Genomic DNA, 13,993 nt, shown 5'->3' with positions numbered 1-13,993 from the left:
CACATAGCTTTGCACAAAATTAAAAAAACAAACAAACTATTTATGCTCAGTACATATTAGAAATTGCTTTATTACAAATCTCTTCTTTAGTTTAGTTATACACATTTTAAAGCCGAACTTAACCCATTTGGCGGCTTACTGGATTATAGATCTGTGGGTCATATGTTCGCATCCCGATATTACAAAAATAAATCTCTTTCATGACTTTGGAGCCATGGCTGTTTTGTAAGGGTGACCATCAAATCCCACTCTTCTGTCTGTGAAGTGTTGCCCATGATCTGGCGGTAATTGCTGTTGATAAGCTGATTTACCTCTAGCTTATAAATTCGAAATTAGGGATGTGTGTGACTTTGAGTAACTTCGTGTGAAATATCCTAAAACAAGTACATTCGTCGGTAGTATCTTTTCCTTTCACATAATGTTTAATTTAACAGGAAACATGGTTTAAATATTCGACTGGCTTTTAACTATCAGATAATGGGGGTGATAAGTGCTTTGTGCAAACAAAAGTGTCATAAACACAATCTAGATGTATCACTGGACGCGTATGTGTGAATACTAAATGCGTAATACGTAAGTGTGAATATTAAACACCTAATCTCGTACTATACATCATTGAAACTAAGAGGGTTACTTAGTTTTTGTTCCACTTTTACTCATTTAAATCGTATATTTTAAAAAATATTTTTAATGGGTGTCTACACGTATTTTGCTGCGTCTGTTTTAATTTTTAAAGCTTTTGAAAACTGATGCAATTTTCTGGTTAAAACAAACTCTCTAGGTGGTGTTTTGTTGCTGTTTAAACGTGACTTTAGGGCGTCACTTCTCCAAGATTTAAGATACAGCCTTTCCTACAATCGTTTTATTACCCTAACCCCGTAAGAGATTAGAGCAACAGGTCAAAGAATACTGTTTAAGACGTCCTAGATACTAAAATTTGTCATTTTGTTTGATGACTCAAAACATTTGTATGACTATTAACATTTATCTACGCCATTTCTTTGTCTATCAGTCTAACTCACATCGCCAAAAAGATGTTCAAACAGACAAAACAGTAAAACAAAGTGTTAAAATTAATTCTAACTGAATAATTTTGAATCTAGCGAAAAATGGGGGCAGATTTAATTTTTCTTTGATTCAAATTATTTTGTGATAAATATATTGCTTAGAAGAACAAGTAAGGGAATAATAACAATAAAAAATAGACGTACAGATTTGTTTGTCTACCGGATAACTGTAAACCATAATATTTTAACACTGTACATAAACATTTCCCCAAAAAAAAAGTTATATTGATTAAAAATTCTTATCACTATTAGTAAAGAAGGTTATTTCATCATTCGTAAGAGAGGTAAAAAATAAATTAATAGAATATTAGCAGGAACCACCTTCCTATCATTTGTCTGTGACTTTATCACGCACGGAGTTCGATCCATAAGTCAATGTCCAAGTCTGAGGAAGTAAAAAAAGTAAAATGTTTTCATAATTGAATGTAAACGGAAGAATTTTGTGTGTTTTTGTAAAACTTAATAGCAGAGTTATAATAATGATATTTACAAGGTTCTAAGAAGATCATGAAATACGATCGTACGAATGCAGCCCAATTCAAACGCGTCTTCCCTGTTCGCATCAGGAAACTTAATACAATAAAGTATTGTGGTGTATGTCATTTCAAGTCTCTGTTCCTATAGTTTTATTTTTAACATCTCAAAATTTTGTGTAGATCTTATAATCTTTGGAGATCAGAGTTTGAATCCTATATATTCAGAAATATCGACCCAGGTAGATTCCCGCCACTCTTAGATTATCTTTGCATTTCGTGGATTTGTTGGATTTAAGTGACCAGAATTTAGATTTCCTACCTAACGGGTTCTATGACGTAGGGTAGAAATGAACAGAACTTTATTACCTTAAAGTTGTTTGACTGTGTACCACTTCCAGATTTTAGGTAAATTCCTGTTATATCTTAGTTTTGTTATAGTTCCACTGTAAGAACGATCTATCCTTATTTTACCGATAAATATAGTTGACATGGAAGTACAGCGCTTAAATATGTTTAGTGTCACTCCTTTCGTTTCCCATTATCTAGCCCTCTAGTGGCACAGCGATATATACATAGTCTTACAACGCTAGAAACCAGATTTCGATACCCGTGGTAAAAGAGCACAGATAGCCCATTACGTAACTATGTGCTTAGCTTAAACAAACAAACAACTTCTAGTAGCTAAGCGAGAAAATATGAAAGCTTATAACGCTAACAGTCAGGTTTAGATACCTGTGATGAGCACGTCACTGATAAATCATTATGTGACTTTGTGTTTAATAACAAACAAACATATGCATAATCTTATAAAACATAAAATATAATTTCTATTTATTTCAGTACTGATAATAACAATGACATCTAACACTTCTATTTTCACTTTCTTTGATTTTCATTTGTGCCAGTCCTGTTATAAGAACTTATGAGTGAATGTAAAAAAAGAATATATTCATATGAAAACCATAGCATATCTCCTGTGTTCACTGTATTAATATGACAACCATAGCATATTTCCTGTGTTCAGTACTTACGAGGCCTTTTGTCAATATCAAGGATAATCAGGCTAGATGGGATGCGACAAGTATAATGGTAGTCGAGATATCATTACGTATTTGAACATCTACTGTCGATGTGAACGACCAGAAGATAGTTATGACTGCCTTCTTCGATGCTGAGGTTATATCCTGCGAGGTACGAACTTCACATAGTAAGCTTTTAAGAAAGTTTGATGTTATGACTAGAATTTTAGTATGACCAGCTACGTCTCTGTTACACAAACGTACACGTAGTACCTATAAAGAGAGCAACCAGCAGAGTGACCCATCTCGGAGAGACTACAGTAATCTCAACAGAGTCGTTTACTGGACTTTACCGTGCTGGGGGAGGCACACAATGGACTAGTCATTTGGCCACCTACCAAAGGAGAGTTACTAAGTTAGGACTGTCCCAGCAGCCTGCTGGTCTTAGAAAGATTTAGAGTGGTAATTACAGAGTAATAATAGGCAGCAATCTCCACTGACCAATTCTGACCACAGAGAAACGGAGGAGGCCTCTTGGCAGCTCCATGTTTGTGTAATTCAAGTTTATTAGCTTCTCTGAACATGCAGACAGTCGTTCAGCTGTGGGTCAAAAAGAGAGGTTAAATTTAAATGTGGTGCATATTCCAGGAGTGAATCTCTAAAATTTGCTTAAGCGATTTGTGTCAGGTTATGACTGTGGTATACTGAGAAATAGTTATTGTTGATAAACCCATTGAAGGTTTTCTCAGCGAACAAGGAAAAGCCAGATACCAGCCACATTATAGTCTCTGAATTACCTGATTTCACTGTGACAAAAGAAAAGCAACAGCTGATATAAGTCCAGTGTACTTTACTTTAGATGGTCACGAGCAAGTAATGACCACTAATCAGGGACAACAAATCATCTTGTTTATCCTGTCAAGTACAATGCTGGACGAATGGAAACAGACTGTAAGTGCAAATTGAGGTTTGTCTGAAGGTTACCACTAGTAACGGAAAACTGAGTAGATGTGGTAATCATGAATTTTGATTCAAGGATAGACATCCGTGCTTTGAATGAACTGCATGAAACGAGGACTAATATGGTGAGTTGAAACTATATACAAATAATATACAGGATGTCCGAAAAGTCTGGTACCATAGGTGATTTACAGCTGTCAAAGCATGAGTAGATCGAATTAGTCCTTGTTTCGAATTACAAAGATAGCTTGTGAAATACGTCCTGTTAAAATTCGTTGAATTTTTATGGACAGTATCATGTGGCTTGCTATAATTAAACAGTCAGTAGAGTTGGATGGTGGATTTCAGTGGGGAGATAATCCTGCTATTAGATAATTAAACACTAACTCCAAGAACCTGTAGCTCATAAAACTAGCACTAAACATTACCATTTCATACTCAAATTTAGCTCTGCACTAAGAGTTACAATACCATTTTTGATTCTATCTCCACGAGTGTTGATTAACACGGTGCACGAAGTAGTACTGATGAATGCAAGCCTCTTCAGTATAGTATTTTACAATTTCCTCAACCACTAACACTAGCTCCCTCTACACCTAACATAGTTTGTTGAAGCTTTGTGAGTGATGTGAATTGCGGAATCAAAATATATTAATAATGCAGTTGCCAGAATTCTCTCATATTTTTGCAAACCACATGAATATAGACATAAGAGAAATACATTCTGTTTAGCTGCCCTATTTAGATGGAAACATTTCAAATATTACAACAGTCGAGAACTGTAGCCAATCATTGTCCAAGAGAGAAAAACAAAACTTCGCAGATTTTTCATATTGACACTTCACAACTAATTTCTCTACTATTACAGGTATCAAATATTATAGATCATCCAAACACAAACCACCTGTACAACTGTCTGCTAATCGTAAATACACACAATACCATATACACAGTTTTCTAAGCACCGTACGGCATTGAAACTATACGTTTGAACCAAGGAAATTTTGAGGTGATCATAACTGAAGTTATGTAATGTAACTGAAACATAGTCACAAACAGCTACAGAAAAAATATTGTTTTAATCTTCTAAATCAAAACCTAAAACTGAGCCCTTTTTAATACTATTGTTGTCAGAGATTCACTTTAAGGTGCACTTTCCTAATGAACTAGAAGGATGATGGACATTGTAATGCAAAACATATTCAATGTAATCTGGTTTTGGATGCAGGCCTTTAATCCGTATCGACAGCAAGAGAGAGAGAGAGACTGTAGGACAATGGACTTGCAAGTATAGGGTGTTTAAAAACTGATAAAATCCATTCTTGTAAGTTAACTTGGGTCTTCAAACAACTTTTTGAATTCCGTTATTATGCATTAAGTATTTTCAATAGTTACAGTTTCCAATCTTCAAACTTTTTAACTGTGTTTAATATTTATCTTAATTAGCCATGTAAGGAAATCAGTATATGTGAAACATGTTGCCACCGGATAAAAATGGATTAACTTAAAAAAAGTACTTACCAAAAATGTTAATGGATAAAACAAAGTAATTGGAGCTCCCTTGGAACAAGATTAAAAAGTTGTAATGATGCGTGGGTGCACAGTAGTCATTTCGACCATTGTAAATTAGGTGTTTGGACGTAAGCATAAGAGGGGAAAGCATTAGGAGCAGAAATGATTTGGTTTCGACTCATAGTAGAGGACTCGAGTTTCAGAAAATCAGATTACAAAAGCTATTAGCAACGACAAATTCCCTTAAGACATATTTCTGCTTATGACGTTTACGATAAATTTTGTCAATCGTATTAAGTAAGCTGAGAGACTTATGTTAAGAAAAGAAATATTTATCTTTTAAGACTACTTATAAAGGATATAATGAAAATGATGCCGTTAAGCATGTTATCGTTGGTTATTCTAAGAAACATAATATTTACTTGCTCTATATACTACTATATAAAAATTATATTTATAAAACAATTATTACACATAAAGAATGGTTTCTTGATTTTACATCACTTATTCTAATGGAGGGAAAAAACATAAGAAACTACGTAACGTTTTCTTATGACGACTCACAATATTCTGCTTTCGAAAGCGATTGTAATTTAACAACACAGCAGCCGCCATAATAAAATAATATTATAACAAAATTTTATATCTCATACTCATCTTAAACCCAAGCTCTATAGTCTTTATTGTAGTCTGTATAGTCTCTATTGTAGTCTCTATAGTCTCTATTGTAGTCTGTATGGTCTATATAGTCTTTATTGTAGTCTGTATAGTCTATATACTTTTTATTGTAGTTTGTACAGTCTCTGTAGTCTTTATAATAGTCTGTGTAGTCTCTTTAGTCTTTATTGTAGTCTGTACAGTCTCTACAGTCTTTATTGTATCTGTATAGTCTCTTTTGTAGTGTGTATAGTCTCTATTGTAGTCTGTATAGTCTCTATGGTATAATTTTGTTAAAGTAACATATAGGGCATAATTGTTAAAGTGTTGAACTGCAACTCCCACAGTCTAGGACTCCAGATGATTTGACGCTGAATATATCTCAGATTTTCAGCTGCGAGTGTATTATAAAAGTAACAGTCAGATCTTATTCAACTTAAGAAGTTAGACAAAGGATGTCTGATGGAAGATGCTGCTAGCTTCCTTCCTTTGGAGGCCTGGCGTAGCCAAGTAGTTAGGGCGTTCGATTCGTAATCTGAGGGTCGCGGGTTTGAATCCCCTTTATACCAAACATACTTGTACTTTCGACCGTGGGGACGTTTCAATGTGTCGGTCAATTCCACTATTCGTTAATAAAAGAGCAGCCCACTAGTTGTCGGTGTGTAATGATAACAAATTGCTTTTCCTCTCGTCTTATATTGCTAAATTAAGGACAGCTAGCGCAAAAATACTTTGCCTTTGCTAAGTATTTCGATCTTGAGAGCAGCTATGCCTGGATCCTAGGAGTCATGTAGATCTCGTGCCCATAAGATGTGGTTCAAGTTTAAGGTTCCAAGTAATATCCAAGTTATCATTGAGAACAATGTGTCGCATATTAAGCACTCATGGTTGAAAGCAATGATTAAGAACCATGATGAGACATCTTGTAACTATAATGCAACACAACCAGTGGCTAAACAATTTTTGCTGTCACAGAATCGTAACTGTCAGGATACACTCTAAACGGTAATGTAGAATCGAAAGTTTTGCAATGTATATACAACTTGATTGAGAACGTAATATTTAACATATCGAAACTGGAATTTTAAAATAGTTTATAATTAATATCACAGATTTCGGATTTGTTATCTAATCTTCAATCAGTGGTTAATGGCCTAGGAGCATATGAAGTCACGTACCATGGTTTAAACGAAGGTATAATAATGTTAATGGTAGCACTCTTACAGTTAAACACTAACATAATGACGGTATTTAATAAAATGCTTTGTTGTTAAAGGTGTGAAATTTTTTATTTATTGTAATTTATCTTATCATGGACTACAACATAGAAAAGAAGGGAAAATACATGAAAAACATTCTTAATTTCTACTTAGAAACTGTGAATAGGTAGTTTAATATCTGTAAATTTGTAAGAACTTATTTTTCCATCAAATAATTTCACTGCACAATCTGAGAGAAAAGAAAAAATAAACTTCTAAAGTTTATTAATTTCATTAGAACTTCAAATTAAAGAGGCAGAAAATGATTTCTATTACGCTTAGATTGAAAAGAAAGTAGGCGTACATTAGAAGTCTGACCTCGCTTTCACATCAATCTCAATCCATTTCAAACCAGCTGAAGCCTGCTACTATTGGTCAATTACTTAGTCTTAAAAAAGTGGCTCTTCATTTTTTAGGGGTTTACTCTTGAGGGATGCACAGAGTCCCCGAAGATTTAGAGAAAATTACTGCAATACTGGGATGCCAATGTTCCAAAGATGGGTCTGTCTGTACATGCCAATTACGTCCAGAACGAAGCATACAAGCCAAAATATAGAGGTTATCGTTTCGTGTAGATTTCTGCTATTCATAGGATAGTCAATTAAACTTAAAGGTGGAAAACATTTAGTCTTTATTGCTTCAGCCACGAAAAGAAAAATAGTTACGCTTTTGACTTCGAACATAAGAGAAAACTTGCATGACCCTTAAGTCTGGACGAAAAATAAATGTATTCGTGTCTCATAACACAGTCGTGTGAAAATAAATCTTGCTTCTTTTAAAACATTATTATGTGAATATAAATGTTACGAGAGGTAGGTAGGCTTTCAGCTTCTTATGAGACATATATTATGAAAATGTTTCTAAATAATTTAATTCCAGAATTGTTTCAATAAGACGACGTGAAATGTTTACGAATACAAAAAAATTACAATATCTGGTCAATGAATTAAATAATATGGTTTAATGTCCATCGTCGGTACTATTAAGTATGTTCTATTCCTTTCTATTGATTTACCTAGGTTTAAAACTTTATTCAAGGACACGTGCACTTAAGGTATCCAACACTGTTTGGGGTTATTTACAATATACTGTCTTCCAGTAATGACTTATCTATCACTTATATAAGAATAATGCAGACAAAATTATACATGAGTAGTTTATCTAAGTGTAACCTTACGTAGTAGAGAAGCCAAAAAACACACTGTTTGTGTTGTAATATTATTTTCAGACGAGATTCAAAGATATATTTTATTTTACACAAAGTAACAAGTGAAAAGACATTCAAACACCAAATTTGTATTCTGTTTAGTAGATAACACTAGCTTTCATACAGTAGGCTACAGGAACAAAGCAAACCTTATAGATATTCTATATGAATGTTGCTCATCCTAAAAATGATTAATGTAATTTATGTAAAAAACAACATCTAATTAATATCCTTTCAGGTTATTAACTTTTCCCATCCTACTAAGACAGTGTTCCCATGCTTTAATCATTCGAGCTCGCCTGCTTGGGCCTAATTATTCTTTTGGTCCGCAGATACTTGACAGAAAGGGAGAAAACACATATTTAAAGTAAAATATGTTACAGTTTTTATTTTATGGCTCACGTGGAAAATTCCCACGCGAATGTCTTCTTGCTTCATACATAATTCAAGAATAACTCCCACAAGAAGTCTCTCGTTAAGGTCGAGAGACTTATTCATTTAACGAAACCTAGTTTGTTCCAAAGAAAAAATGTGACGTAATTTGACCAAAACAATGAGCTCGGGGTAGAGATTACAGTTTACGGTAACGAAGGCGTGATCCTATCTACTCTTACCTTCACTAATTGCTAATAAGCATTTTTTGTCTTATTTTGAGGGCAGGATAAAGTTTCTATTTCATAACTGTTGACATGTATCATAACCATCATAGTGACTGAGTGATACACTTGTTTATAACTGGAAGAGTAGAATGAGAGAGAGAAACATGCCGTATTAAATATTAATTTGCTTTTTTTCATTTTCACCATTTTAACACTAAAACAAAGAAAAAAGTACCTGATTGTTATTCTATTTAACTTTGTGCCATTCTATGTTTATTGCGTTTTTAACTTTTCTGGAAATTGTGAACAATTAAAATGTGGTTAAGCCTAAACATGTTAAAAAGTGCTACGTTTAACAAAATAGCAGTAGAAGCTGGGTTTTCGCAGTTTTCATAATCAGATTTAGAAACCGTTTTGGATGGTAATATATTTTCATTCAGCAACCAACAAGTTAACTCTATTTAGGAAAAAGGAACTTAAAGCGTCTTTCCAAGAAAGCAGACCGTGTCTAAGAACTGTCAGTATCATTTTACTCTAACCTGCAAACTTTACAGAGTACATCAATCGTACAGTTGTCTGTCTTTGAAATTTCTTTTAATCTTAAAGTACATATTTAAATAGACCATGCATCAAGTGATCTGACATTTTTTGACAATTAATTTGCTACTTATTCTAGAATAGTCAACTACCTTTTAGAAACAACAAATAAGAACAGTTGCACACATTTAGTTGGAGTATTAATAAAATGTTTTTATTTTACTTGTACGTATTATTATGATGGGATAATAAAAAAATATCCTTGAAAGTGGTTGTAACATAACTTTTCTAGAGTTAATTAAGTTTTTCACTCAGAGTAATCACTTCGCTCTAAACTGTGAAGTAGAATCATGGATAACATAATACAGTTTACAAAAGGTTATAGAATGCTTACACAGTTATATTAAATTGTTAAGATAAAAGGTTATAGAATGCTTACACAGTTATATTAAATTGTTAAGATAAAAGGTTATAGAATGCTTACACAGTTATATTAAATTGTTAAGATAAAAGGTTATAGAATGCTTACACAGTTATATTAAATTGTTAAGATAAAAGAACAAACACTTGGAGTTTCTTATTTCCTTTCATTTTGCTAGTTTTTATATGTAAAGTACTTTATTCATCATTAATAACCGAAAATACTTAGAGTGTTTGCATAACATGTGATATACGGTGACAAATAATTATCTGTTATTATTTATTTATTCAACATTAGAAACAATGGATTAAAGAATAGATAGAGCCTCAGGGTCATTTTTTTCTTCACTGAAATTCACGTTTTGTTGACGAAAAGAAATTCATTTTCTTATGTTGTTGTCAATACTCTACATTGGAATACAGGTTTTATCAACAATGTTATAGTGGTATAATCAGTGAAGAGTGCTTTCCTTCTTGATATTGAAGGATACTAGAAGTTTGAAGATATAAATTAAATAAATATAATAGTACTGTCCGCTATATATCCATGTAACTACTTCACTGGACGGGTCTTCACTAAAACTGGTGTGAGAGTTTATTGGATCCACTGGGAAACATTTACACATTTTTTTTTATTTCGCATATCGAGTTTTATAGTTCTTATGGACCTTTTAGTGTTTTCTACCACTACTTTGCTCTCTGCTAATGGATCTTCATCAAATTTGGTGTGAAGGTTTGTTAGTCCATTCAGAGACACGTGCGAATGAGCGGTTTCACGTCTTGTGTTTTGAAGTTTTTATAACGTTTTTTTGTTTGTTTGTTTTTAAAATTACTTAGAAGAAAAGCAACTTTTCATGACCAACCTTTTATCAGTCATGAACTTACATAACTTCTATATACTCCAGCTACTATCACAATATAGTAACCATTAATTAACTAATCTGAATTTTAAAATTCATCATTTTTGTAAATAGAGTTATTGTAATAGTTTATTTTTAGGTATGATGCGACTAAGTATGTATAAGTATCATTTACATTTAAAACTTCCTTCCGACTTATTTTTATCTGATACACATTACTGTGTGAACTGTAGAACATTTACAGCTCAGAGAATAAGCGATTTTTATTTAACATTAGTTACTAAAAGCTAATATTTTAGGTTTCTATTGATAGTGCTCCCCAGTGGCTCAACGGTATGTCTGCGAACTTCTAATGCTAAAATCGGGTTTCGATACCCATGGTGGGCAGAGCACAGATAGCCCATTGTGTAGCTTTGTGCTTAATTCAAAACAACAACAACAATCTATCGATAGATATATTTTAACTTGAAATTTCATTCTGACATGTTTATCTACTTTAACGTCACTGTATACATTTCTCTCATGCATACGTTTATTTCTCAAACAACGAAATTTACGTTTTATGGTTTGATGATAAGGTTGGCTTAGATGTAGCACAGTAGTGAATGTGGTATTCTACGATGTCCAGTTAATAATTATCTTTGTCTCTTTTCAGGTAGTTATGCTAATAAGTCGAAAAAATACAATAAAATATAACGAATTGGAAGAGAAGTCATGTTAGGAGTAACGTCCCGTTAATAAATGAAAACATTAATTAATTAGAAGTTATGATTTTCCTTTAAGTTTGTTTGTTAAACAGAAAGCTACGCAAGGGATTATCTGTGCTGTTCCTACTACAGGTACCGAAGCCCGGTTTTTAGCGTTATAATCCTTCAGACTTACCAAGCCACTGAGACCTGTAATATAATTTTCAACGTGTAACAGTGTGTGTGTGTGTTTGTTGTAACAAATTTATTTTATGGTGTTCTGATAAAGAACGTTACGTACCTGGCAAAGAAAGAAGCTGCCACCGAAGGTTGTGAGACATCCACAACTGGACCACAAGGAGAGCTGTAAGACGTTTCTTGTAGATAAGAAGACTGGGAGAGACCGCTGTAGGAGAAGGAATGTGGAAAGGAGTAGCTCTGTGACAAAGAAACGTTTCTAGTTACGTCAAGCCCTCCGGTGACTTCAGTCAGTGGCTTGACAAACACTCCATGACCTACTGCACCACTTTGAAAACCTCCACTGAAGGAATAATTATGGCTGTTGGACGAAGACAAACCTCTGGACAAATACGTGTCATTGATGGTCACTGAACGATGATCATTCAACTGAGTGGGCGTATTTCCGTACATTCTGGAATCGCTGGCAGTGGAGCCATTAATCTCTCTCAGTGGCACCGTGGAATTGTAAGAATCTGGACGACTGTCTGACAATGTCAACAAAGATAATGGTGCCTAAAAGGAAATATATAAATATATATCAGTTTTATCTATATCTACTTCTCAGACCATAACTTATAGGCTTTAAATAACTACGTTATCACCAAGTTAGTGGCTTGTATGTGTTTTATTACAGACCAAGAAAATAATTCAGCACATTACTAAAATAAATTCATCCTTTAAACTGGAAATTAATAAAAATATCTTAAAGAATAGTAAATGTCTTAAAAAACTTGATAAAAATTATTCTTGTACTCGGGCTTCGTTACAGAAGTTTTTTTTTTAAAAAAAGCTTTGAAATATGACTGGGATCCAGACTTGAGCACGACAATCAAGATGATATTATCTTTAAGTTTTTCACGTGTCTGAATAAAAAACGATACCGGTGAAGCCTTTTTAAAGATACAAAAGTGATACACACACACACACACACTTCTACTAAAAATAGTTTAACTAGATACGAGTGATAACTATCAAATGAGTTATTTTTCTTTTGATGGACTATTGAGAGGCAAGCAGATAATTTAGAGTTTATCATTTCACAAAGGAAAAAATACTAATATCGAGTGCCTACATGGAATGCAAGAAAGTCGCGTTTTTATACGTAATGACCTCGACAGTCTTCGAAATGAAACAACTTTTAATGTTAGCTTTGTATCTATACCAGTAGAACGACGTGGCAGCATTCCAACCGTCTGACAATGACATCACTGTCGCGCAGCTTTGATTACAAGACTTCCTCAATATTTTGCTTGTCTTTCGCCAATTGAGATAACATTTTTCATTGGAACCATTACCAGCTGGAAGTTCGCCATGCATCAAATCCTGTTAATACATAAGGCGGATTATAGACAATACAACGCCACACAAGTTGCAAAACCGGCGTTTGTAAGGACAGGCTGTATTTTATGTGATTATGAAATATTCGAACAAATACTTGAAAAACCACAGTGCCCATAAAAATTAACTTAATTGTTATTAAACTGTTATACAAAGGAGAAATTTCGAACGAAATGAACTGTTTGATACACTGGAAAAGTCACAATGACTATTATACTTCTAAACAAATGTATTATAAAATGTGTGGAGCTAACGTGGTTTGTGTCCCGTTATCGTCTTATGCAAAATGGAGCCGTTGATACCTTATAAAGGTGAGATTCAAATCTCACTATTCTTTTGACAAAAGCAGCGCAAAAGTTGGCGGTGAGTGATGTTTATTCTTTGCTTTTCCTTTAGCATACAGCTTCAAAAATAGAGACAGCTAGCGCAAAAACAAAACAAACATCATATGGTTGTTTCTCTTTACGTAAAAACAACGTTTCGAATGAGAAATATGTCATTAAATTTGAAACATAAGCTGTCAGTATTGTCATCATATGAACACTATTTCCAAACGTGCGATTATTAGTGACCATGGAGTAATTTATATTGAGACGGTCCGGCAAGGTCAGGTGGTTAGGGCACTTGACTTGAAGTCTGAGGTCGCTGGTTGGAAGACCCGTGTCACCAAACATGCTCTCCTTTTCAGCTGTAGGGGAGTTATACTGTTGCGATAAGTCCCACTATTCGTTGGTAAAAGAGAAGCCCAAGAGTTGGCGGTTGATGGTGGTGACTAGCTGCCTTCCCTCTCTAGTCTTACACTGCCGAACTACTGCAGATAGCCCTCGTGTAGCTTTGCATGAAATTCAAAACAAACCATTATATCAAGAATTGTGTCATTCTCGCTTGTTGTGAAATGAATTTTCAGTATTTGTCAACACAGGTCTATGAGTGGCATTCTAATATATTTGTGTTTGTTAACACGGATCTGTAAGTGACATATTAATGTATTTGTATTTTTTTAACACAGATATATGAGTGACATTTTAATATTGCTTGTTAAATCGATAATCGTTCATGACGTGACAGATTAATTATAACATCGCTCAATACAGATAATAGAATGAAACAATATCTTGGGAATCATGCGCTCAGATAATATAAAATAAATATAATA

At 33.7% G+C, this 13,993-nt stretch overlaps 1 protein-coding gene across 4 annotated transcripts in view; it reads right to left on the bottom strand.

The window, feature by feature from the left end:
- Nucleotides 1-13,993, bottom strand: part of LOC143252357 (uncharacterized) — a 93,442-nt gene that overhangs the window by 46,311 nt on the left and 33,138 nt on the right. For all 4 annotated transcript variants that reach the window (XM_076504350.1, XM_076504347.1, XM_076504348.1 and 1 more), the window contains exon 3: nt 11,561-12,012. In XM_076504350.1, the coding sequence (XP_076360465.1) occupies nt 11,561-12,012 (452 nt within the window). The remainder of the gene's footprint in view (nt 1-11,560; nt 12,013-13,993) is intronic.

Source organism: Tachypleus tridentatus, chromosome 6 (genome assembly GCF_004210375.1).
Source record: "Tachypleus tridentatus isolate NWPU-2018 chromosome 6, ASM421037v1, whole genome shotgun sequence".
NCBI lineage: Eukaryota > Metazoa > Arthropoda > Merostomata > Xiphosura > Limulidae > Tachypleus > Tachypleus tridentatus.
The sequence above is the reverse complement of the archived record's forward strand: the minus strand, read 5'-3'. Positions and strand labels throughout refer to the sequence as shown.